Source organism: Lynx canadensis, chromosome B3, assembly GCF_007474595.2.
Source record: "Lynx canadensis isolate LIC74 chromosome B3, mLynCan4.pri.v2, whole genome shotgun sequence".
Lineage (NCBI taxonomy): Eukaryota > Metazoa > Chordata > Mammalia > Carnivora > Felidae > Lynx > Lynx canadensis.
The window spans coordinates 131,474,848-131,501,764 of NC_044308.2; the positions used below are offsets into that span (position 1 = coordinate 131,474,848).

General features: G+C 39.7%; 1 protein-coding gene across 1 annotated transcript in view; it reads right to left on the bottom strand.

Moving 5' to 3' along the window:
• The window catches only part of PTPN21 (protein tyrosine phosphatase non-receptor type 21), an 83,867-nt gene that overhangs the window by 30,649 nt on the left and 26,301 nt on the right, over positions 1-26,917 (bottom strand). The window contains exons 3-9 of the mRNA XM_030319745.1: positions 20,200-20,369; positions 10,610-10,707; positions 8,703-8,770; positions 7,830-7,900; positions 4,570-4,657; positions 4,098-4,186; positions 67-154 (exon numbers count right to left, since the gene is read on the bottom strand). Of these exons, the coding sequence (XP_030175605.1) occupies positions 67-154; positions 4,098-4,186; positions 4,570-4,657; positions 7,830-7,900; positions 8,703-8,770; positions 10,610-10,707; positions 20,200-20,369 (672 nt within the window). The remainder of the gene's footprint in view (positions 1-66; positions 155-4,097; positions 4,187-4,569; positions 4,658-7,829; positions 7,901-8,702; positions 8,771-10,609; positions 10,708-20,199; positions 20,370-26,917) is intronic.

Genomic DNA, 26,917 nt, shown 5'->3' on the forward strand with positions numbered 1-26,917 from the left:
CAATGAAATGCTAACTTGTTAACTTCTAGGGAAAACGTTCCAGGCAGATTCCTAGTGTTTACTCACAGTTTGAAACTGGATGGTCTCCTCTTTACTGGCCAGCTCTAATGCAAAAAAGGACTTATTGTGGGACATGTGAGCAATATCATGCCACCTACAGAATAACAAATAGAAAACAGCAATGTGAGTGTCACTAGAAGATGGAACATAGGATTTTTCCTTCTCGAGCTTGATGTGTAAGTTAATATTTGTTAATCGTCTTAAAAAGAAAACAGTTGTTTTAATCAGCTGGCATGCATCTTCGCGTTGAAGTGACAACAGCTAGTTGCAAAAAGTAAATATATGTAGACTAGGTGAAGGCAAACAGTACTTAAGAACATTAAGATCTGTCTATCCTCGTTTGCCAGATTAGTTTGATCAAAGAGGCCTCTCTGAGCTGGTTGCCAATGCCTCCTTCATTCATTCAACAAACGTCCATTGTAACAATGCCCGAAATTGTGTTAGGTCCCAGGGATACTAAGATCAGTAAGGTACGGTGCTTCCCTCAAAGAAACACAGTTGGAGGGTGGGGATGAGAGAGAGAACATAGACACAAGCAAGTACCATTAAGTTTTTCAGGTAAACAAGGCACAAAGGTGGAGGAGGGGTGCTCTGAAAAGCTTCAGGGTGAAACAAAGATCAAATGCCAAGAACCCCAAGAGTGAACTACTCCGGGTGTGTTCATCAGGTTTCAAACTCTGATCCTGTATTTGCTAACTGTATTTTACCAAGTTTAGATTTTATATATTAATATTTTATTACATAACACATAATTTTATAAAAGGGAAAAATGGATCTGAAAGAAAAATTTTACCTCTCTTCATCCTTCTCCATTACATTAGATTTATTTATCTTAAATATATTATTTTTTTTAAGAGAGACAGAAGGCGCAAGTGAGTGAGAAGTAGAGGGAAAGAGAGAATCCAAGAGGGGCAGAGAGAGAGAAAGAGAGAGAGAGAGAGAGAGAGAGAGAGAGAGAGAGAGAGAGAGAAGCGGGGCTCAAGCTCACCCAATGTGGGACTCAAACTCATGAACCATGAGATCACCATCAGCTCAGCAACTGAGCTGAAATCAGAATCAGATGCTTTACGACTGGGCCACCTAGATGCTCTATCTTAAATTTATTTAAATAAATAAAATTAATTTTTTGTGATTCAGTGTTTAATTGTTAAACCTAAATAAACCATCATTATTAAAGAAGGCTATTTTAAAAATTCGTACCCAGTGAGATAAAAGAAGCTGGCTGGATGCCTCCAGTTTTCATAGGGCCCTTCGGGCACTGTCAGAGCCCTGCCCTGCTGGTGCAGTCCAGATCCTTTTCTGCCCCCTGACCCCCAACTCACACTTAGAAGACTTAAATGAGCAACTTAGGGCCATGAGAGCAATTGCCAAAGGGGAGTGCTGCTGGACCGAGGGCAGTACAGTCTGGGAGTGGGTTTATGCTCCCCACACTGGGTACACCATGGTCAAAATCACCATGGAGAATTCAGAGCCCAAAAGGCAGTGTAAAGGAAAATAAGGAAACTAAAGGAAATAAAGGAAGGAATGTCAGCTTAGAGGAAAAAAAATCTTCAAAGGAAAACCTAGTCCTCAAGAAGAAACAGTCAGAATGGTTTTTAGAGAGCTTGAATAGTGGGGAATTAAGTTTCTTTTAATAAAAGAAGCCATTTGAGGATGCAGAGAAAGAGGATCTCTTTTGTACTGTTGCTGGGAATGCAGACTGATGCAGCCATTCTGGAAAACAGTATGGAGGTTCCTCAAAAAATTAAAAATAGAACTACCCTACCACCCAGCAACTGCACTACTAGGTACTTATCTAAGGGATACAGGTGTGCTGTTTCGAAGGGGCACATGCACCCCCATGTTTATAGCAGCACTATCAACAATAGCCAAAGTATGGAAAGAGCCCAAATATCCATCGATGGTGAGTGGATAAAGATGTGGTATATATACACAATGGAGTATTACTCGGCAATCAAAAAGAATGAAATATTGCCATTTGCAACTACGTGGATGGAACTAGAGGGTAATATGCTAAGCAAAATTAGTCAGAGAAAGACAAATATCATATAACTTCACTCATGTGAGGACTTTAAGATACAAAACAGATGAACATAGGGAAGGAAAGCAAAAATAATATAACCAGGGAGGGGGACAAAAACATAAGAGACTCTTAAACATGGAGAACAAACAGAGGGTTACTTGGAGGGGTTGTGTTGGGGGGGGGGGATGGGCTAACTGGGTAAGGGACATTAAGGAATCTACTCCTGGGGCGCCTGGGTGGCGCAGTCGGTTAAGCGTCCGACTTCAGCCAGGTCACGATCTCGCGGTCCGGGAGTTCGAGCCCCGCGTCAGGCTCTGGGCTGATGGCTCAGAGCCTGGAGCCTGTTTCCGATTCTGTGTCTCCCTCTCTCTCTGCCCCTCCCCCGTTCATGCTCTGTCTCTCTCTGTCCCAAAAATAAATAAACGTTGAAAAAAAAAAAATTTAAAAAAAAAAAAAAAAAAAAAAAAAAAAAAAAAAGGAATCTACTCCTGAAATCATTGTTGCACTATATGCTAACTAACTTGGATGTAAATTAAAAAAATAAACAAATAAATTTTTTAAATAAATAAATAAATAATAAAAATAAAAGAGGCCATTTAACGCAGTGGTTAATCTGTGGAGAATCTGAGTTTAAGTGGAGAATCTGAGTTCTTGGTTACGCCAGTTTATAATTGGGTGACCTTAGACAAATCACTCCATTTTTCCTTTTTTTTTTTTTTATTTTTTTTTTTTTTTTTTATTTTTTTTTCCACGTTTTTTTTTTTTTTTTTTTTTTTTTTTTTTGGACAGAGAGAGACAGAGCATGAACGGGGGAGGGGCAGAGAGAGAGAGGGAGACACAGAATCCGAAACAGGCTCCAGGCTCTGAGCCATCAGCCCAGAGCCCGACGCGGGGCTCAAACCCACGGACCGTGAGATCGTGACCTGGCTGAAGTCGGACGCTTAACCGACTGCGCCACCCAGGCGCCCCATCACTCCATTTTTCTAAGGCTCAATTAAACCATGTGGAAAGTGGTGGTAGTACCATCTACTCACAGTTGTAAAGATCACATGAAAAAATACACAGAGAGCACTCAGCACAGAACCTGGCTCATGACAAGCACTCAATAAATAGTAAACACAAAGGAACCCAGAACCAAAACTGATATAATGTTTTACTGCTCTACAAAAATATAAACTTTTAAATTTTCGTCAAGAATAGAATCAGAGTGTAAAAAAAAAAAACAAAAAAAAAAACAGAATCAAAGTAAATAGAAAATAGAATCTCTGAATAATACTGAAACTATTTCTATGAAATGACACTTTGGATTTTCTAGGGTATGAATTTTAAGGAATGAAAAGGCAGGGATTGAATAACATGGTCTAATTGGCTATCTTCAAGATATAAATTCAAATACAGAATACTGAAAGGGAAATTTAAGCCACCTGCAATTTCATTGTTTGAAGTTGGCCACTATTAGCACATTGCTATAGATCCTCTCGCTATAAACCTTCTAAGATTTCCACAAATGAATAGCATCACATTTTTATAATCAGGAAAAAAATGAACATTATAAAAAGTAACTGAACTTTGCTTAACCAAAAAAAAAAAAAAAAAAAAAAAAAAAGAAAGAAATTTGCTTAGATGCTAGTATTTTAGGAATTTTAGTGCATGACTAGAATCAGAGAAAGGCCCAGATTTTCCACAAAAAGACAGTCCTAGAATCTAGAGCTGAAATTAAAAACTCACATCAAAACAAAGAACAGCCTCCATTTGGTAAGAAAAGGGTCACCCACCTTTAAGCATTTCATAAGTAGGCCATTATTATAAGCACTGTTTTCCACACATTTGGTTTTGAAGAAAGTGGCTTATAAAAGAACCAATGCAGTCAGGTGTTATTTTATTCTAGGAGGGGCATATTTCCATTTCCTAATGAAACCCAGGGTGAGATTTGTGGGCACTATTACTAGTATATGTACTAAAAACTATCACCAAGAGGAGCCGCAGAAAAGTGCAAAGGATGTAAGCAAAGTACCTAAATATCACAGGAGGCCTTCCATTCTTGTGTTTCACGAAGATGCCTTCAAGACATGCTCCAATGGATATGTCACTGCCTTGGCTATCCTGAAAGGAGAAAGCACAGAAAGAAGCATTTGGGCATCAGGTGCATGAGAAGTGTGACAATGAACCCAGCTTAGCAGATGCTCAGAAGACCGACATGGAGGGCAAAGTCTGAAAGGTTTAAAGGAATCACCTTGTCGAATAGGTATGAAAAGAGGACAAACCGGGCTCCTCAAAGAACCCATTTTCAAGAGCATTTCAAAGAACAAATTGCAAAACAGGAGTGTGTTTTACTAAGAAATTTTGGTCACAGGACCTCAGCTTTCCGGTTTCCAGACTTTCCCATGCCTCCCGCCTCTGCACCACAGGGTGTCCCCAGGTCTCCCCACTGTCCTCTGAGCTCCTGAGATCGACTGGGAGAGCCCCAGCCTTCATGGCATACTCACCTTTGCGGGGTAGCTCTCTTCTCCATAGCCGTCCATCCTCTCTACCTCCTGCATGTACAGCATTTCAGCATCAGGAGCCGTGAGCCTTCTGCAACCCAAAAGATGTGAGGTTGATCACAGAACCAAAAATGGGGGTGGGGAGGAGGCGTTGCTAAAAAACTACATAATCAATTTGGCATAAGATATTTACAAACATTTCAAATTTTTAAGCATACCAGAAATTACTTCAACCGATCCATCAACATCGATTGAAAGTCAACTACACGCACAGCACTCTGCTGAACGCTGAGGGTTATAAAGATCCCATCCCTGTACTTTGGGCAGGCCAGGGGGACGTGGGGAGTCAAACTCCCTAAAAAGTCTTCACTGAAAGCTGGAATTCATTTGAAACCACTAAGTAACTGCTTATTATGCAAAATATCAGGCAATACTAAGCATCGTGTGCTAAATGCCAAGCGATAAGTGTTAGAAGATGGTAAGGGTTAGAAGATGGTAATCCTTTTCCAGGGCAGAGTTACAAGGGTGGGCAGGAAGGCAGTGTGGGTAAAGAAGGTTCTCAACTGCATGGAGGCTTGTTCCCCCCCCCAGCCTCATCTGCTGTTCTTCCAGCATCCATAAGGCATCCCACCCTGCAACCAAGCCATGATGTTCTCTCATGCTGGCCTCTGCACATGCTGATCCGTCTTCCTGGCACAACCGTCACTCACCTGTGCACCTGATCAATCCCTAATAGCCTTCAAGAGTCGGCCTACGTATCACTCCTTTGTCACCTGCTGTGATATCCCTGAGTCTAAATCAGATGCCCCTGCTCCATCCATGCAGACCCACCACATTCTATGCACACCTCCCCCACTGCACTCATATCACATTGTTAGTGTATAATTACTATTCCAATGCCCACCCCTTAAGACTCCAAAGCAGGGAATACATCCTTTGATGGCAGCTAATTGTTCTATTTATCTTCATGACACAGCATCCAGCCTCATACAGAATAATAGTACTAAACTATCTTTTAAAAAGATGCACAGGGGCGCCTGGGTGGCGCAGTCGGTTAAGCGTCCGACTTCAGCCAGGTCACGATCTCGCGGTCCGTGAGTTCGAGCCCCGCGTCGGGCTCTGGGCTGATGGCTCAGAGCCTGGAGCCTGTTTCCGATTCTGTGTCTCCCTCTCTCTCTGCCCCTCCCCCGTTCATGCTCTGTCTCTCTCTGTCCCAAAAATAAATAAACGTTGAAAAAATAAAAAAAATAAAAAAAATAAAAAGATGCACAAACAAGGGGCGCTTGGGTGTCTCAGTCGGTTAAGCGTCCGACTTTGGCTCAGGTCATGATCTCACGATTTGGGAGTTCGAGCCCCGCATCAGGCTCTGTGCAGCCTGCTTGGGATTCTGTGTCTCCCTCTCTCTGCTCCTCCTCTGCTTGCACTGTCTCTCTCTCTCTCTCTCTCTCTCTCAAAAATAAATAAAGATTAAAAAAATTAAAAAAAAAAAGATGCACAGATGAGTACGTGAAAGTAACAAAAGATAGGGTGATAAGTGCCTGAGGGATGAATTATGCTGGCAGAAAGAAAAGGTTTATTTGGGACAGCAAAAAGTGAAGCCAGAAAGGCAGGATGTGACCAAGTCTTTAATCCCAGGGCTAATGAACTCAGGCTAGTGGAAAGCCAGAAAAGACTCATGAGCACTTGGGAAGGCAAGGAGGGGAGATGAAAAGAAAGTGGTGTTTTAAGAAGATTGATCTTGGGGTGCCTGGGTGGCTCAGTCGGTTAAGCATCTGACTTCAGCTCAGGTCATGATCTCAGTTTGTGAGTTCAAGCCGAGCATTAGACTCTGTGCTGACAGCACAGAGCCTGGAGCCCACTGAGTTCTGTGTCTCTCCCTCTCTCTCTGCCCCTCCCCTGCCCCTGCTCACTGTCTCTCTCTCTCCCTCTCAAAAGTAAATAAATATTAAAAAAAAAATTTTTTTTTAAAAAGAAGATTGGTCTCTAGTGAGCAACTCTATGGATTTGAGTAGGAAGAGACTAAAGGCAAAAGGTTATTTTTAATGGGAGGGGATGAACAATAGGTTATAATTAGATACACCTGGGTTCAAATCCCGTCTCTACCACATGTAACTTTGGGCAAGTTATTTACTCTTTTTGAGCTTGGTTTTTTCAGTCTGTAAAAACAGAATATCATTTACCTTAAAGAGTGGTTATAAGAGCGTAATGTTATCTAACATACCTGGAACTATGTAGCATTCGGTTGAGAGTAAGACCTAGCATTCTCCGGGGGAGGATTTTTTTCTTTTTCTTTTTCTTTTTTTTAATTTTTTTAATGTTTATTTTTTTTTTATTTTTATTTTTTTTTACATTTTTATTTATTTTTGGGACAGAGAGAGACAGAGCATGAACAGGGGAGGGGCAGAGAGAGAGGGAGACACAGAATCGGAAACAGGCTCCAGGCTCCAAGCCATCAGCCCAGAGCCTGACGCGGGGCTCGAACTCACGGACCGCGAGATCGTGACCTGGCTGAAGTCGGACGCTTAACCGACTGCGCCACCCAGGCGCCCCTAATGTTTATTTTTGAGACAGAGACAGAGCGTGAGTGGGGGCAGAGAGAAAGGGAGACACAGAATCCAGAGCACAATCCAGGCTCTGAGCTGTCAGAGCCAGATGTGGGGCCAGAACTCACGAACTGCAAGATCATGACCTGAGCCGAAGTCAGACACTTAACCGACTGAGTCACCCAAGTGCCCCATGGGGGAGGATTTTTCTTACACACAACACACACAGGTTCACTACCAAATGAGGCCATTATTTACCCACATGCATGGGCCAGGGCAAGAAACACAGCTCATGGTACAGATTGCCCAGAAGACAGAGATACAGTTTCCAAAGGTATACTGGGGGGGGGGGGGGGAACTCTACACGGGCTGCATCACAATAGGAAACAAGTCTCCCTAATCTTGCATTAACCCACATGAGACTAGGTCACCACCGAAACCTTTACTATATGGAGTAAAGAAGTGGCACCCTTCAGTGACTGGCTGCTTTCAATGTTCTCAGCTTCCTCACTGATAACCATGGACAGTAAATGAATTAACACGGGGAAGTGATTAGAACAGCACTTGGCACACTGAGTGCAATGGAACGCTGGCTCCCCAGAGCAGAAGTAGTGGCTGCAGCAGCACGAAAGCTCCAAGTTTTAACCGTGTCAATACGTATATCATAGTCAACCCGGCTTTGCTTCCACACGATTTCCATTTCTTATCTCTTAGTGTTACCTGTATTTCTGATGCAGTAAGGCCACTTTTTGGGTTGCTTCTTCCAATACTTTTTCATCTTGTAACCACCCCTGAAGAAAATACACTGCAGTAAGTATGTAAACAAGCCACCGAAATTTCTTCAGAGGAATCACCGCTAGTCCTGTCACTAGCAGGCAAAATTCGGACTAGTATCAGCATGCGGGAGATTTGCTTAAGTATGTGATCAAGATCCTTCTAAGGAATGAAGTAGCCTGTGCTCAGGAGCCAAAACACCCGCCCCGCCTTCTCAGTTCATCCCGGAGAAGGTCTCAGCTGAGTTATTTCAGGTTGGCAACATCACCCATCAGCCAGTTCTGAGTCCGGCACAACGACAACATCTTGTGTGTTCCCTGGCTGGCTGTGTAGACACTCAGAAGAGCATCACAACACCTCCCGTAGTTGTTCCAATGTGGTTTCCCTGTCAATCACATCAGTAGTGACTTTAAAAAGCAGACAGCAGTGTCTTCTTGCCACCTACTTTTTACACTGCTGCTGAGAAGCCAAATTCATTCCCACATCACTGAGAGGTTTCGAGCCTTCGGTTAAAAGCAAAACCTCCATGTGGTTCCTCAGAAGTTGGAAGTGAATCCCTCTCTTAGACTCACACCCAAACACAAAACAAATCTCTCTGGCTGCAGCCCAGTGACTGCACCCCTTCCATTTCTGTGGGTTTACAACGACCAGTAAGACTACAAAGCAAAGCACTTCCACTTGAGTTGTTTATGAGGCAATTGATTTTTTTAAACACTATTCCAGCCCAGTAAATCCACCATATGGACTTTGTTTTGGGGATTATTAAAGGATGTGGAAATAAACTATTTATAAAAAGCCCAATGTTGAAAGAAGTCTTACCACAGGAAACAAGGCAAATTTCTGAAGGAAGTCCTGGGATTCATATTGATCAAAGTCACCAAAATCGGCTGTACAAAATGACAAATATTCACATTAGTTATGTTTAATTTGCAAAGAAAAACATGTACAACCAAATGCAGTATGCAGTATATAGATGGTATGCTTATGACTCAGAAGTCAAATGTGCCTTACAGCTGCTATACAGTATATGTTTTAAAAAGTCTTTTTAAAAATATCAATGGGGTGGCTCAGCCGGTTAACTGTCTGACTTTGGCTCAGGTCACGAGCTCACAGTTTGTGAGTTTGAGACCCGTGTTGAGCTCTGTGCTGACAGCTCAGAGCGTGGAGCCTGTTTTAGATTCTGTGTCTCCCTCTCTCTCTGCCCCTCCCCTACTCATGCTCTGTCTCTCTCTCTCAAAGATAATAAATGAAACATTAAAAATATATATATTATTATTTAATATAATATATATATTAGGTAGATTCATGTGTCTTAAACTTGGAAACATACCTACAAATAAAGGGAAAAAAGTTACAAACTAAATGTATCATGATCTCATTTTTATGAATAACAAACAAAAGCTACCCTGTAATCACGTGTGATTACTTATGCACTGGAAGATATCAGAAAGAAACCAAACTGTCTATAGCAGTGATCACCTCTAGGAAATGCAATTAGATCACTTGAACATGTTACAGCAAGATGTGTCTGCTTTAGAAATTTTTAATTGTTAAAAAAAAAAAAGATAGTTCTGCAAAGACCTTATGAAAACCTTTCTTTTTAACATTTTTTTTGAATGTTTATTTAATTTTGAGACAGAGAGAGACAGGGCACAAGCAGGGAAGGGACAGAGAGAGAGAGAGAGAGAGAGAGAGAGAGAGAGAGACATAGAATCTGAAGCAGGCCCCAGGCTCTGAGCTGTCAGCACAGAGCCCAATGCGGGGCTCGAACTCACGACCTGTGAGATCATGACCTGAGCCGAAGCTGGACACACAACCAACTGAGCCACCCAGGCGACCCATGAAAAACTAACTCTTAAAGCCAAAGATGATATTTAGGAAGATTCCAAGTACCTTGAAAAGGAATATGGCTCCATGTGTATCAGGCATTTGTTTGTCTAGAAATGATATATGTCTTCTAATATCTGAAGGAACTTTATTAAAGATTCTTCTGGTTAAGTTTCAATTCCCAAAATTAATGCCAATTATCATTTGAAATAATGACCCATCAGAAGTCTTCCCAAAATATATACATGCATGTAAATACGTGTTGATTAGACATGGGAAACAGAACAGAATGACACAATCCAAAAACACTTACGAAATGCAAAGCTTTATCTGTTATGATTGACAATGCTCTATAATCCAGGACAACTGCTTAAGAAACCAAATAAATGATGTCTGCTAAAAGTATAAGCGTTAATATAACTTCATCAACCTCACTGTTTGCCTGATCTTTCTTCCTAAAATATTAGCTAGCTACAGATCAAGTCCTTGCACTGGAGGAATACACAGCATATTACATGCTGTGTGTGTGTGTGTGTGTGTGTGTGTGTGTTTTCTCTGTTTTTGGTTGCTCTGTTGACATAGGCTAACATGCTTCACCTCCAGAAGTCTCATATTTCACGAAAGGTATCCAAATTTATTTTTTCCTGCAAGAAAACTAATTTCACTAACACCACTATAGGAAGTCAGTTATTTTAAGAATCCTTTGTTGTTTTTGTTATAACACACATTTTTTTAAAGATTCTTTTTTTTAAGTTATCTCCACACCTAATGTGGGGCTCAAAATTACAACCCTTAGATCAAGAGTCACATGCTCCACTGACTGAGCCAGTCAGGCGTTCCTGTTACAACATACATTTCAATCTGATATATCCATTACATCATCGATTGCCATTATTTACCTTGAACAGCTAAGCCGGCTAACTGAATTGCTTGTTCTAATGTACAAGGAATGTTTCCTTCCAAGATATCTTTCTTCAGCTGCAGATAATACTGGTACCTATAAAAAATGTCAATTAAAAAAAGTCAGTATCAATATTACCTCCAATTGAGACACAATACATTTTACAATAATTTGGTAGAAGAGCAAAAACTAGTCAAAGAAAACCTTAACCCCAGATGGTTTCAAAAAATGACAAGAATGTCCTTGACCATATCTACACCTACACATACATATACGTGCCTGTACGCGTGCGTGCGCACACACACACACACAATGTAATCAATTTGTTGAATCACTTATCCTTAACTGTAGTTATTTCAAAGCTACAACCACTCAGATGACTGGTCGCCTTTCCAATGCCCTGTAAAACAGTTCCTAAGTTTTGTTCTGTTTAGTTGGAGAAACAGAGAATCCATGACCAATCATTACTTTAAAAACCTTGACTAGTCAGAAAGAGAAATCAAGGAATCAACCCCATTTACAATTACACCAAAAACCATAAAATACCCAGGAATAAACCCAACCAGACAGGTGAAAAACCTACACAATGAAAACTATAGAAAGCTTATGAAAGAAATTGAAAAAGACACAAAAAAAATGGAAAAAGATTCCATGCTCCTGGATATGAAGAACAAATATTGTTAAAATGTCAATACTACCTAAAGCAATCTACATATCCAATGCAATCTCTATCAAAATAACACGAGCATTCTTCACAGAGGTAGAACAAACAATCCTAAAATTTGTATGGAACCAGGAAAGACCCCAAATAGCCAAAGCAATCCTGAAAAATAACACCAAAGCTGGAGGCATCACAATCCCAGACTTCAAGCTGTATTACAAAGCTGTCATCATCAAGACAGTATGGTACTGGTACAAAAACAGACACATAAATCAATGGAACAGATTAGAGAACCCAGAAATGGACCCACAAACATATGGCCAACTAATCTTTGACAAAGCAGGAAAGAATATCCAATGGAAAAAGACAGTCTCCTCGGCAAATTGTGTTGGGAACATTGCACAGCAACATGCAGAAAAATGAACCTGGACCACTCTCTTACACCATACACAAAAATAAACTCAAAATGGATGAAAGACCTAAACGTAAGGCAGGAAGCCATCAAAATCCTAGAGGAGAAGACAGGCAACAACATCTTTGACCTTGGCTGCAAAAACTTTTTTTTTTTAAAGTTTTTAAAAATTATTTATTGAGAGAGAGAGAGAGAGAGAGAACCAAGGGGAAGGGCAGAGACAGAGGGGGACAGAGGATCCGAAGTGGTCTCTGTGCTGACAGCAGAGAGCCAGCAGAGAGGCTGATGCAGGGTTCAAACCCACAAACTAGGAGATCATGACCTATGCCAAAGTCAGAAGCTTAGCTGACTGAGCTACGCAGGTAGGTGCCCCTTGGCCACAGCAACTTCTTACTTGACATGTCTCCAAAGGCAAGGGAAACAAAAGTAAAAATGAACAATTGGGACCTCATCAAGATAAAGAGCTGCACAGAGAAAGAAATAATCAGCAAGACAAAAAGGCAACTGATGGAATGGGAGAAGATATTTACAAATGACATATCAGATAAAGGGTTAGTATCCAAAATCTATAAAGAACTTATCAAACTCAACAAACAAAAAACAAATAATCCAGTGAAGAGAGGGCAAAAGACATGAATAAACACTTTTCCAAAGAAGACATCAAGATGGCTAAGAGACACATGAAAACATGCTCAACAATCATTCATCATCAGGGAAATACAAATCAAAACCACAATGAGATACCACCTCACACCTGTCAGAATGGCTAAAATTAACAACTCAGGCAACAACAGATGTTGGCGAGGATGCAGAGAAAGAGGAACCTTTTGCACTGCTGGTGGGAATGCAAACTGGTGCTGCCACTCTGGAAAACAGTAGGGAGGTTCCTAAAAAATTAAAAATAGAACTACCCTACGACCCAGCAATTGCACTACTACGTATTTATCCAAAGAATATAGGACCTCTGTTTCAAAGGAGCGCACACACCCCAACGTTTATAGCAGCACTACTGACAACAGCCAAAGTATGGAAAGAGCCCAAATATCCACCAACTGATGAATGGATAAAGAAGCAGCAGGGTGTGTGTGTGTGTGTGTACACATACATTTATGTATATGTATACATACACATGCATACATGTATGTATGTATACATATGTGTGTATACATACGTGTGTGTGTGTGTGCACAGTGTATACACACACACATAATGGAATATTATTTGGTGATCAAAAATAACGGAATCTTGGGGCGCCTGGGTGGCCCAGTCAGTTAAGCATTCGACTTCAGCTCAGGTCATGATCTCACGGTCTGTGAGTTCGAGCCCCACGTCAGGCTCTGTGCTGACAGCTCAGAGCCTGGACCCTACTTCAGCTTCTGTCTCCCCCTCTCCGTTTCCTCCTTTACTCACTCTCTGTCTCTGTCTCTGTCTTTCTCTCTCAAAAATTAATAAATGTTAAAAAAAAATAAAAAAAAATAATGAAATCTTGCCATTTGCAACAACATGGATGGAACTAGAGTGTTTATGCTAAGCGAAATAAGTCAGTCAGAGAAAGACAAATATCATGTGACTTCACTCATGTGGAATTTAAGATACAAAACAGATGAACATAAAGGAAGGGAAACAAAAATAATATAAAATAAGGGAAGAGGACAAACCATAAGAGACTCTTAAATACAGAGAACGAACTGAGGGTTGCTGGAGGGGTTTTGGGTGGGGGGATGGGCTAAATGGGCAAGGGGCATTAAGGAGGACACTTGTTGGGAGGAGCAATGGGTACTCTATGTAAGTGATGAATCACAAAAGTCTATTCCTGAAATCATTATTATCTATATGTTAACTTGGTTGTAAATTAAAAATAATAATAATATAAATAAAAATTAAAAAATAAGAACCCTGACTAGTAACCTGGTAAGATAAGACTTTGGTAGAAGTTACTTATTCTGATGGAAGTTCCCTACCCTAGGAAGTAAAGCCAAAAGAAAATGCTTCCTGATATTTCAGACCAGGCTTGTATTAAAATATTTTGAAGAAATCCCCAAAAGAATAGCATCATAGCTTTCTTAATACTCTTGTAATGTGGGTTTACTTCTGTTTACACTTTCAATATACAGGGCACTAGTTACCAGCACAAGCTTTAGTCAAGCAGACCTAGGTTAAATTCCAGCTCCCCAATGTAGCAGTTTGAATGAACAAGGGCAAGTCATAACCTGTGGCTTTAACTTATCACCAATAAAGGGGCACCTGGGTGCCTCAGTTGGTTAAGCATCTGACTCCTGATTTCAGCCTCAGATCATGATCTCATGATTCTTGGGACAGAGCCCTGAGTCAGAACTTGATTGGGATTCTCTCTCTCCCTCTCTTTGCCCCTCCTCTGCCTCTCCCAAAATAAGTAGACTTTAAATAAGTAAAATAAAATAAATTATCACCAGTAAAATAAGAGTACTATCGCCCATTCACAAGGTTGAGCATATGAAGCCAATTAACAGTTATTTCATCTATAACCACTACTCCATTTTGATAAAGCTCTACAGTGAAGATTTATGCTGCTTTCCTTTGATTTATTCATTTCACTGGTAATTACGAGGGCCTACTATGCGCCAAGCATTGTTCTAGATGCTGGGAATACAATGTTGAATGAAGATACACCAACTCCCTGCCAGTATAGTCTATAGAGCCATCTTGAATCCAGAATCTCTTCCGGGTTTGGCATCTGTGAATGCAACCTGGTCACGTTTGAATTCCCCCCAGAGCCCACCCCTTTAATCACTTCATATGTTTCCTAACATCATCCACTTTTATTTTAGCTAGCTGTGAGGTCTCCATTCTTTGTTACAAAAAACACCATCCATTCGGATAAGAATTTAGATCCACCTTATCCCGTCCACCTGCTAGTGGTAAGTAGCAGAACCCATAGATTTCCTTCAACGGACAAACAGAATGCTGGTAGCTCTGGGATCTTGTCAAAGAAGAAAACTTCAAACCTTCTACTAGGCAGCTCCATTCCGAAGCCTATTTAAAGAAGATTGTATTTAGAGAAGTCTATCTATTGAACATGCCTGCCACATACCCCACTCTAAATACTCTAGGTGCTTTCCTTAAAACCAAATCGCTGGAAAGCAACACACGTGCACCAAATTAGCTTAGTCTTCCACAGAAAGGCACACATTTTTTTGCCTTGTGTCACACTTTTCTATTTTAAGAGTTGATTCCTCCACAGTTGCTCTAAATTGTTCTTCATTGCTGGTTCAATGTCTTCTACACAAAATCCCACCTGAAAATTACGTTTTGAATGATATACCAAGAAAATCTGTCATGTTTGCAAACTGTTATGTTTTGTTTTGTTCTGTTTTGTTTTATCAGATGATGGATGATGGAACTCAGATAATTCCTTCTTTTGCCTTGACTGCCATGGAGCTCAGAGTTAAACTTCAGGCACAGCCAGTCACTGCTTCCCCTCGCCTTCCCTTCCTAACCACTTGCTCCACCTGTTTAATAACAGCCACCTTGTACTCAGGCACAGCTGAAGCTCAGAGATTAAATAATATGCAGAGATTAAATAATACCGCAAAGGTAGGCTGAGTCAGAGTTTGAATCTCGGTCAGAATGACCCCAAAGTGCATGTTTTTGACTGTCACAAATCTCCAGTGAAGAATTTTCCTAGTATTTTTATCCTACTTCTTTAGTTTTTTGTTTTTGTTTTTTTTTTTTAATATTAGAGTCCATATGAATACAATGGTTGAGAGCAAGGACTGAGAAGTCAGCCTGCTTGAGTTTAAATCTCAGTTCCACCACATACTGGCAGCATGACCTTGGGCAAGATATTTATTTAGCCTTTCTGTGCCTTAGTTTCCTCATCTACAAAATGGATAGTAATACCTACTCTGTAAGATTTGTTGTGCGGAGGAAGTGAATGATTAAGTATAAAGTACTTGGGACAGTGCCTGACATATAGTAAGAAAGGTAAGTGGTTGCTTTTACTATTAGCTTTCATCGTATTGTCCTTAAAATCCTTTAATGGAAGCAAGCAGTGTGTGCATATGTGTACATATGCATATATATGTATATACCCATATATATGTGTGTCTATGTATGCATGTATGTATATATTTAAGTATTTACTTAAAAGGAAAGGACCAAGAAATTTTACTTCAAAGGTTATTACCACTTCTATTAACACTTTTTGTTAAAATTATAATATGCTGGTGAGGCAAAGGATGATTTACAAATCTCTTCTTTCAGTATTTACTGCAAAAAGAATAATTAAAAAACAAAACAGTAATAAAATGTAACATGCAAACTTTTATTCCTTACAAACAGTTCTGAATTAAACTGCACATCTTAATTCTAAACAAGTGTTCTATAAATTTGCCCAAAGCCAAAATACTAATTAAAATAGACGTTTCATCTCAATCTTATGCACTTATCAACTTTCTAATATAAAATACTTTTATACAAGAAATATTACATGAAACAATTATAATAAATTAGGTTGCCCCATTTTGCCCAACAGATATTTCAGTATATAAAGAGGCAGTCTTTTCCTTCACCTTTTTTTTAAAGTTTATTTTGAGAGTTTATTTTAAAGTTTATTTGAGAGAAAGAGCACATGCGCATGCACAAGCGGAGCAGGGGCAGAGAGAGGGAAAGAATTCCAGGCAGACTCCGCACCATCTGCCTCGAGCCCAATGCAGGGCTCAAACTCACGACCTGTGAGATCATGACCTGAGCCGAAATCAGGAGTAAGGTACTCAACCAACCGGGACACCAGGTGCCCTCCCCACCCACATTTATTTTAGGTTTATTTATTTCCTTCACTTGTTTTTCTTAGGCTAGTAGTAGAAGGCTAACGCGTAGGTAATGGCATTTTTAAGTTTTATTATGGAAATTCTGAAACACATATACAGAAAACAAGTCCCAGTAAACCCACACATCCTTATCATGCAGCCTCAATCATCACTTTATCCATACTGTTTCCTCTACATTCTCCCCTTCCCCACCCAAGTGCTTTAAATCAAATCCCAGATATATCATAGCACCTACAGGGACTTTAGTACATATTCCTAAAAGATAAGCTTTAAAAAAAAAAGCCACATTTTTAACATAACCAACAAAATGAGCAACAGTGCCTTAAAGCTACCCAATATCTAGTCCACATACAATTTTTGTGATTGCTTCAAAAACATATTATTTTTTTGAAGATTTTACTTAAGTAATCTCTACATCCAACATGGGGCTTGAACTTACAACCCTGAGATCAAGAGTTGCATGCTCTACCAACTGAGCTAGCCAGGTGCCCCTCAAAAATGTATTTTTACAGTTTTTTTATTTTTATTTTTTTTGTTTATGTATATTTGAGAGAGAGACAGGGCGTGAGTTGGGGAGGGGCAGAGAGGAAAACACAGAATCTGAAGCAGACTCCAGGCTCTAAGCTGTCAGCACAGAGCCCAACGCAGAGCTCAAACCCATGAATCACCAGACCATGACGTGAGCCTAAGTCAGACACTTAACCCACTCAGCCACCCAGGTGCCCCTACAGATCTAAACAGGTTCACAGATTACACTGAATTGACATTTTTTTTTTTTAATTTTTATTTTAGAGATAGAGCACAAGCAGGGAGATGGACAAAGAGAGAGAATCTCAGGCAGGCTCCACGCTCAGTGCAGAGCCTGATGCAGGGCTTGATCCAGAAACCCTGGGATCATGACCTGAGCGGAAATCAAAGTCGGACGCTCAACCAACTGAGCCACCCAGGTGCCCTAATTGGATTGACATTTCTAAATCTCTCTTAAGTTTAAAAAGAAAAACTCCTTCTCTTTATTTTCATGTTATTTGTATTTGAAATGGTATGATGTGTCAAGTAGAATTCCCTACATTCTGGGTTTATCTGATTGCACTCTTGTAGGGTCATTTAACATGTTCATCTATTCTCCAATTTCTCCTGCGAACTGTTAGATTTAGAGCAGTGTTGTCTAACAGAAATTTCTGCAGTGATAAAGATAACGTATATCTGTGCTGTCCAACATGGTAGCCTTTAGCCACATGTGGCTACTGAGTACTTAAAATGTGGCTAGTGTAGTGTGACTGAGGAACTGAGAAAGGCCTCTTAAAGGCACATGAATCAGGGCACCTGGATGGCTCAGGCAGTTAAGCATCCATCCGACTCTTGATTTCTGCTAGGGTCATGATCGCATGGTTCAGGAGTTTGAGGCCCACATTGGGCTCTGTGCTGACAGCACGTGGCCTGCTTGGGACACTCTCTCTCTCTCTCTCTCTCTCTCTCTCTCTTTCTCCACCTCTCTGCCCCTTCCCCACTCACATTCTCTCTCTCTCTCAAAATAAATAAATAAAATTTTTCAAAAACAATATGAATCAGCTAAGGGTAGAACCAGTTTTACCCTTTTGCTGCCAGAATACGCATGTGATAGCTAGAACTTCTCTAGAATTATTTGACAAGGATATCTCCCAGTGAATGGAAAGAACACACCAAGGATGGCAGTACAGAAAGAGAGAAAGAACATGGGTCCCTGAAGACTTTGTGGAGCAGCAGAAGCTCTGCATGGCTGACCTCTGGACTTATTTAACAAGTGAAAGATATTTAGGGTTTTTGGTCACATGTTGCCAAACTTAATCCTTACCGGTACAACTTCTCTACCAGGTTCTCCTATACATAATCAATGTGCACTCCTACTGACTCAATCTACCAGGCCTTAGTCCTTCCTACAGCTAATGCCTTTGTTCAGGTCCACATTCTAGACTAATGTCTGGATTGTGGCGTATACATTCCTAACTGGTCTCCTAACTATATAGTCTTGCCACCTCTAAGCTACCTTCCGTGACAGGTGATGTTGGTAAAATACTAATGTCATCATCCCATTCTGTAAAAATTCGAAAATGTCTTTCCCCATTGTACCATGACCTTATGACTAGGACATTCCTATTTTTCAAATCTCCTCTCCCCTCTCTAGGTGATATCTGAAATTTCCTGAAAACACTAGAGGCTTTCATTCTCTCCCCTACTCTGCACCAGCTATTCCCTCTAACTGGAAAATTCCTTCTAAAGTCAAGTGAAAAGTCAACTTCTTTACTTGCCTGTTCCAGTTCCTTGGTGCCCCACCCCTAGGAATCTTCTGTTTTAATGAAAGCATTTATCATCATAATATACTGTAATTGTTTATTTACACGGGCTGTTGCTTCCAGACTCCAGTCACTCCTCCAGGGCAGGATTAAAGCCTAGTCACTTGTATACTGGTCTCCCACAGAGCTCTGACATCATACCATATTACATTTTCACTAAATGTTTAAATAAATGAGTCATTGATCAGTTGCTGTTTTTCCTCCTGGCTTCTACTTCTCTCGTCAACATTCCTATCTCAGGTCACTTTTACAGTCAGTGCATGTTTATTATCCCTACTACCTGATTCTTGCTTCTTAGGTTTCATATCTTCTTCCGATAATTAACTGGCAAACTCAGTACTCAGAGAGAACATTACACAAACACAGGGCAGTACCAGGTTCTTATGTACAGGGTACCGTGTTAGATACTGTGCGAAAGGTAAAGCTAAAGAAAACTTACAGGTTTAAAATCCAAGAAAAAGATAAGATATGTACACAAAGAACTATAACGAAAGGCTGTAACAACTGCCATCTTAACACAAGTACAAGCAAATTGTAGGACAGTCTGGAAAAGGCAAAAGCTCATTCCAGGCCAAGGGTCGCAGAAACTTCACGGAGGAGGTGCCTTTTGAACTGAAATTCAGAAGACAAATAGGATTCCACTACATAAATAAGGAAGATCTAGGACCCAAAGATGAAAAGGCATGCGGCATGTTCCGGGCACTGGAAGTAGTCCAGCTCGGCTGAAAAGTAATGTTAAATGGGGTTCAAAAGATAAGGTAGTAGTGGATTTTGGAGAACTCTGAAAGGCAGACTCATGAATCCAAATTTTATTCCTTGTTTTTTATTCAAGGAAAAAAAACGCAGTTCCTCCATCCACTCCTTAATATGACCTTCCCTCTCTGCCTCTGTCCCTTCTAAGTGAACTTACCGGCCTCTTCTACCCTGGACACGCTCCCCCTCCCACCTATCTACAGACCATAGCTACTGAAGTCAAAGAACTGTAAGAACCCCTCTGCACATCTGCACATTTCCCTGAGGGATGAAGACAGATTCTGCGACTTTTTAAAATTTCCTCTCTCATTTCAGTGTTAACAAAGATCAGAAACAAATCAACAAAAACTTTGAAGGAAACATCACAACAAGAAGAGTTCACAGCCAGGATAAAAACATCATCTTCCCCTTTAATCACTCCTTTGTGCCTAGTGAAACCATAATTCATGCAACACACAATAAAATACTCTGACACACTGCATACCAGAACCTCCCTGCAATAATGTGGCTAAATATGTGGGCAGGAGGGCAATGTTTAGTCTTATCTCCTGACTTTAACCTTGGTGTCACTTTTTTAATCTCATTAGATTATTTCCTAAAAACAAAGAGCATATTAGTGCTCACCTGGTAATCTCCTGCTGCAGCTGTGAAACTGAAGGCACGTAAAACACCACTCCAAAATAGACGGTAGGTTCCAATGCATATTTATCCAGCTGCTTCTTGAGAGGCTTTTCCAAATCTACCCAACGGCGCTGATTTTGCTTGTTGTGGTACCAGAGGCTGAAGTAAGTGATCTGGAAAGAGGGAAAGTCACTGAAGGAGGCAGAAACGTACAAGAGAATTTCTATTCTTTTTTTAAAATTATTTTTAATATTTTTTATTTATTTTTGAGAAAGAGAGACAGAGCACAAGCTGGGGAGAGGCAGAGAGAGAGGGAGACACAGAATCCGAAGCAGCTCCAGGCTCTGAGCTGTCAGCACCACTAACATCAGGCTCGAACCTGTGAACCGCAAGATCATGATCTGAGCTAAAGTCAGACACTGAACCGAGCCACCCAGGCTCCCTCTATTCTCCTAACTGCTCTCATCCATGACCTGGGACCAAGTGAGAACGGACTCCTATGGCTTCCCTTCTCAAAAAGGGACACCATAGCAAAACCTGAAGAAAAGAACACCTCTTATAGGTATATATATAGACACATGCAGGAAACAAAGGTGAAAAGTCAACTACCCTTGCAGACTATTTCTTGAACTATGCACAGAAAAATGCATTCATGGCCTAGACATCAGAATGTAGCAGGGGCTACACAATTTTACAGAGTTTTTAACAAAAAAAACTCATGTGCTGAAAAAAATGTTTAGGTTTAAAATTATCAAAATACTAAATTTATCATAATATTTTACAAGTATAATGGGTTATATCGAGAAGAATTCTGACTACATAGTGTTAGTCCAACTTTTCACCACTCTGGAATTTGGTTTCTATAAATAAATTATTTATATAAATATTGTAAATTCTAGAAATATAGATGCAATTGCAACTTTTATTTGCCCCCTAAAGTTTATTAGATACAAATTTAAAGCAATTGTAATGCTCTGGAGGTAAATTGTCTCTCTCTCTCTCTTTCACTGACTCACACACACGCACACACACACGTGCGCGTGCACAAAAAGCTATACCTAAACCAATAAGACAACTTAAGTATATTGCTTGAAGGTTTAAAAAAATGCCCAGATATTAGCATTTAAATCTCACTTGCTTGTGCAATGAAACTGTTCAGGGAAATCAATACCAGCTATGGGCTTGGTCAACCTGAGAGGTTATTAATGCATGTAGGCGTTGAAATGACAGCCTCGGGCCACTACTAACGTTTACCTTAAAATCAGTTTACAGATCAAGGCAACTGGAAAAATTCCCTGCTTTGTTCTAGGCTCTAGAGCAACATGTAGAACAGAACTTTCTATGATGATGTAAATGTTCTATCTCCAATATAGCAGTCACTAGCTGCATGTGAGCTATGGGGCACCTGGAATGTGGTTAGTGCACCAAGAAACTAAATTTGTAATGTTATTTAATTTTAACTGACTTAAACAGCTGCCAGCATCCAGTGGCACTGTATTGGCAAATACAGCTTTAAAGCAACAATAAAATGAGAAATAATACCACCAGCCTATTTCTTTAACTTGCAATCATCAGTTCAAATTAAAAAAATGAATTTTTAATTTACAGGGAAAAAGAAGAACTATACAAACATGCCCTTGATATTCATTTTATCTTACAATTTGTTACAAGGAAAGGATGTATACCTTTAAAATGAATCTATTAATCAAGTAAACTCAACAAAAGTGAGGAATGTGTCCATTTCCCCTTTATATCAAAACAGCTAGAATAGTACAGGAATTCAATATATTTTGTTGAAAGAATGCTCTCTTGCTTCTTTGTTGCCACCCAAGCCATCACATATGAATGAAATATCTTGAACATTTACTATGTGCCAGGTTCTGTCCCAAGAACTATAATAATATCATAGATTGAATCACCACCATCATCTTATGAGGCAGATAATTGTGTGTGTGTGTGTGTGTGTGTGTGTGTGTGGGAAACTGTAAAGCCAGTGTTTGTCCAGGTATCTGTGGATCACTTCTACCAGAATTACCTGGAGAGCTTCTTGAGCTATTAAACTCCCAGTAATTCCTGTGCCTTGATCAAGTGTGAAAACCACTGTATGAGACCACACTGCCCCTCCAGCATTATGCAGGAGATAATGTATGAACAACCTATCCTTGAAAAGCTGCATAGAAATCACAGTTTTGAAAATCCAAACACACTTTAATATAGAAGCAAGTCTGAGTCTTATTGTGAATTATTTTCTGAAGTTATAATTATGTTTATAAAATGAATTACATGTTGTCTTTAAGGATAGAATATCGGGGCGCCTGGGTGGCGCAGTCGGTTAAGCCTCCGACTTCAGCCAGGTCACGATCTCGCGGTCCGTGAGTTCGAGCCCCGCGTCGGGCTCTGGGCTGATGGCTCAGAGCCTGGAGCCTGTTTCCGATTCTGTGTCTCCCTCTCTCTCTGCCCCTCCCCCGTTCATGCTCTGTCTCTCTCTGTCTCAAAAATAAAATAACGTTAAAAAAAATTTTTTTTTTAAATTAAAAAAAAAAAAAAGGATAGAATATCATATTTATAGAAAACAGTATTATTCCTTATTTCTTTTGAACTGCAACAAACAGAAAAGAAAAATCTCATTTAACAGAAAGAAATTGATGCTTAAAATCTGAAGTCCTGGGTCTAATTTCTAACACTCACTTGCTAACTGGGAAGTGGAAAAGTCAATCAGACCAATTCTGTTTTCTCAAATGTAAAAGAAGGTAATCATAAGTGTAATACCTCCTTCACACCTCCATCATGGGGACTGAGTGCAAAACTTAAATCAATGCATTTTGCCACTAGAAAACTACTATATTTTTAAAAGATTATTTAATAAGGGCGCCTGGGTGGCTCAGCAGGTTAAGCATCCAACTCTTGATTTAGGCTCAGGTCAAGATCTCAGGGTTCCTGAGTTCAAGCCCCACGTCAGACTCTGCTGACAGTGGGGAGCCTGCTTGGGATTCTTTGTCCCTCCCTCTCTGCCCCTCCCCCGCTCATGTGCTAGTGCCCCTTCTCTCCCTCAAAACAAATAAACTTAAAAAAAAAAAAAGATTATTTTGTTTCACCCACTTTGCTAAACACCAGTAAAATCAATTATATATGCCCTCCCAAAATAATTTTCTAATTTTTTACACTTACATGGACCGATTACAACACATTTTGTTAAATGTATTTACGTTTTATGTTTTATCCTTTTTTTTTTTTTTAATGTTTATTTATTTTTGAGAGAGACAGAGAGACAGAGCATGACCAGGAGAGGGGCAGAGAGAGAGAGAGGGAGACACAGAATCCGAAGCAGGCTCCAGGCTTTGAGCTGTTAGCACAGAGCCCCATGCGAGGCTCAAACCCAGGAACCGTGAGATCATGACCTGAGCCAAAGTTGGACACCTAACTGAGTCACCCAGGCACCCCCATTTTATGTTTTTATCTTAGAACTGGACTGAATGTACCATGTTTGGTCTATAAAACATACAACTGCTATGCACTTAATTCCACAAATACTTATTTTTTGCCATAAACCAGAAAGCTGGGCACCCTTTAGGATCTAAAACTATTTGGGTCATAACAGTATATCACTTTTAACCCAAATTAAAAGGACTTAAAAATACTTGTTGTATATATTACTTTTCCCTTTAAATATAGTTGGACTTGAATGCTCCAAACACAAATATTTAAATAGTTATAAAACTATAGGCTTACTATTAGGGGCACCTAGCTGGCTCAGTTGGTAGAGCATGCAACTCTTGATCTTGGAATCATGAATTCAAGCCCCATGTTGGGCATGGAGCCTACTTAAAAAAAAACCAAAAAACAAAAAACAACACAATAGGTTTATATAATTTGTGGTTGTACTTTCTGTGAACTTATGATATAATTAAAAGAAAAAACATGAGGGGCGCCTGGGTGGCGCAGTCGGTTAAGCGTCCGACTTCAGCCAGGTCACGATCTCGCGGTCCGTGAGTTCGAGCCCCGCGTCGGGCTCTGGGCTGATGGCTCAGAGCCTGGAGCCTGTTTCCGATTCTGTGTCTCCCTCTCTCTCTGCCCCTCCCCTGTTCATGCTCTGTTTCTCTCTGTCCCAAAAATAAATAAACGTTGAAAAAAAAATTTAAAAAAAAAAAAAGAAAAAACATGAATAATCTGCTAGCATTCTAAAAAAGGTACATTCTAAAAGAAATAAACTAATTCTTAAAATGTGCTGTTTATTTTAGCAATGCATTTATTACTCATGCCATATAGATAGAAAATCAAATAAGAAGAGAAATACATTTATAAAATTGCACCATTATTAGTTTTTTATATATCTTATAAAGGAGAAGCAAGGAGTTTAATTGTGCAAACAGCTGAAAATAATAGATATAGCAAATTACTTGCTGATTAGCTATTATATTTGTAGGAGAGCCTAAGATTTTGGACATTTGAACATTAACTGATTATATGCTTTCATACTTGTCCCTGTGTTCAAGTTCTACCTTATGAAGTAGTTAAGCCTAGCCAAATTCAAATTTATATCTTGTTAAATACTTCCAAGGAGGCATTGTATTTCTAAAATTGCAGCTAGAAGTGTTTACATACATGTGGGTAACTAAAATCTCCTAACACCATAATCTTTAGATTCAATGCTTCCTTAGAATTTATACACATACATAATGAAATAACAACATCTGACCGCATAGGATTTTATAAATATAAATAGGTTTTTTCTCTAAGATGGATAGGTAGAGTTTGAACAACAAAATGTTGTAGTTCAATTCTTATCAGGTAGAGAATTTTCCGTGTAAGTCCATTTTGGAGGCTTTGTCTTAGATAATAATCTCAAGCATTTGGATAATTAGCTTTCCAAAATAATTCAAAATCCATCCAAAACACAAAGCGTGGTGGAGGGGAAGGATCAAAGAAGACAACACTCCTTACCTCATCTATAGGCCAGCATTATCCGGATACCCAAGCCAAAGACACCATCAGAAAACTACAGACCAATAGCTTTTATAAATACAGATGCAAAAATCTTCAACAAAATACTAGTGAACTGAATCCAACAGCATATTAAAGGAATCATACCCCAAGACCAACTAAGTGGGATTTATCCCAGAAATGCAAGAGTAGTTCAACATACAAAAAAATCAATGTAACATATTATTAACATGAAGGGAAAATACATAATCATCTAAAGTGACACAGAAAAAGCATTGGACAAGATTCAACACCCTCTCCCAGTAAAAATACTAAGAAAACTAAGAATACAAAAGAACTTCTCAACATCAAAAGCATTTATGAAGAACCCACAGCTAACATATTCAACAGTGAAAGACTGAAAGCTTGCCCCCTAAGATCAGGCAGGAACAAAATACATACGCCCATGTTCACCACTGCTATCCAACACTGCACTGGAAATTCTAGCCAGAGCTATTAGGTAAGAAAATGAAATAAAGGCATCCAAAACAGGTAGAAGGAAAAATATCTCCGTGTAAACAAGACATGATCCTATACATTTTTTTAAAATCCCCAAAGTGCCCCTACAAAAAAGAAAAAATTCACCAGAGCTAATAAACTCAGCAAAGTTCTAAGTATAAGATCAATATGCACAGATCAGTATGGATTCTAACACATCAGGAATGGAAACTTCAAAAGGGAATTAAAATACAATTTCATTTATAATAGCATCCAAAAGAATAAAAAATTCAGAAATAACTTAACCAAGGAGGTGGAAAAACTTGTATTCTGAACAAAGAAAACACTGCTTTTCTTTTTTTAAAGAGGCTCTATGCCTAACGTGGGGCCTGAACTCATGACCCTGAGGCCAAGAGTTGCGTGCTCTACGGACTGAGCCACCCAGGCACCCCTTTTAAAGATTTTATTTTATTTTTTATTTATTTTTGAAAGAGAGAGATACAGAGCCAGAGCCAGAGAGACAGAGCATGAGTGGGGGAGGGGCAGAGAGAGAGGGAGACACAGAATCTGAAGCAGGTTCCAGATTTGAGCTATGAGCACAGAGCCTGAAGTAGGACTTGAACTCATGAACCGTGAGATCATGACCTGAGCTGAAGTCAAATGCTTAACCGACAAAGCCACTCAGGCGCCCTAAAGATATTATTTTTAAGTAATCTCTACTCCCAATGTGGGGCTCAAATTCATAACCGTGAGATCAAGAGTTGCATGCTCTACTGACTGAGCCAGCCAGGCACCCCTTCACTGCTGAAAGAAATTAAATGAAAAGACATCTGTGTTCATAGATTGGAACACTAAATATTGTAAGATGGCAAGACTACCAAAAGTGATCTACAGATTCAAATGTAATCCCTATCAAAATTTCAATAGCTTTTTTTCACAGAGAAAGCCAATTCTCGAGTTCATATGGAATTACAAAGGGCCTCAAAGAGCCAAAACGATCATGAAAAAGAACAAAGGAGGACTTCCACTTTCTGATTTTAAAACTTACTACAAAAGCTACCTTAATCAAAATAGTGAGGTACTAGTATAAGAGAGAGATATAGATAAATGTTATAAAATTGAATCTAGAAATAAACCCGTGCATCCATGGTCAACTGGTTTTCAACAAGTAACAAGACCATTCAGTGAAGAACAGTCTCTTCAACAAATGGTTCTAAGACAACTGAAGATCAACAGGCAAAAGAATGAAATTAGACCCCTACTTCACACAATATATAAAAATTTCTCAAACTGAATCAACAAA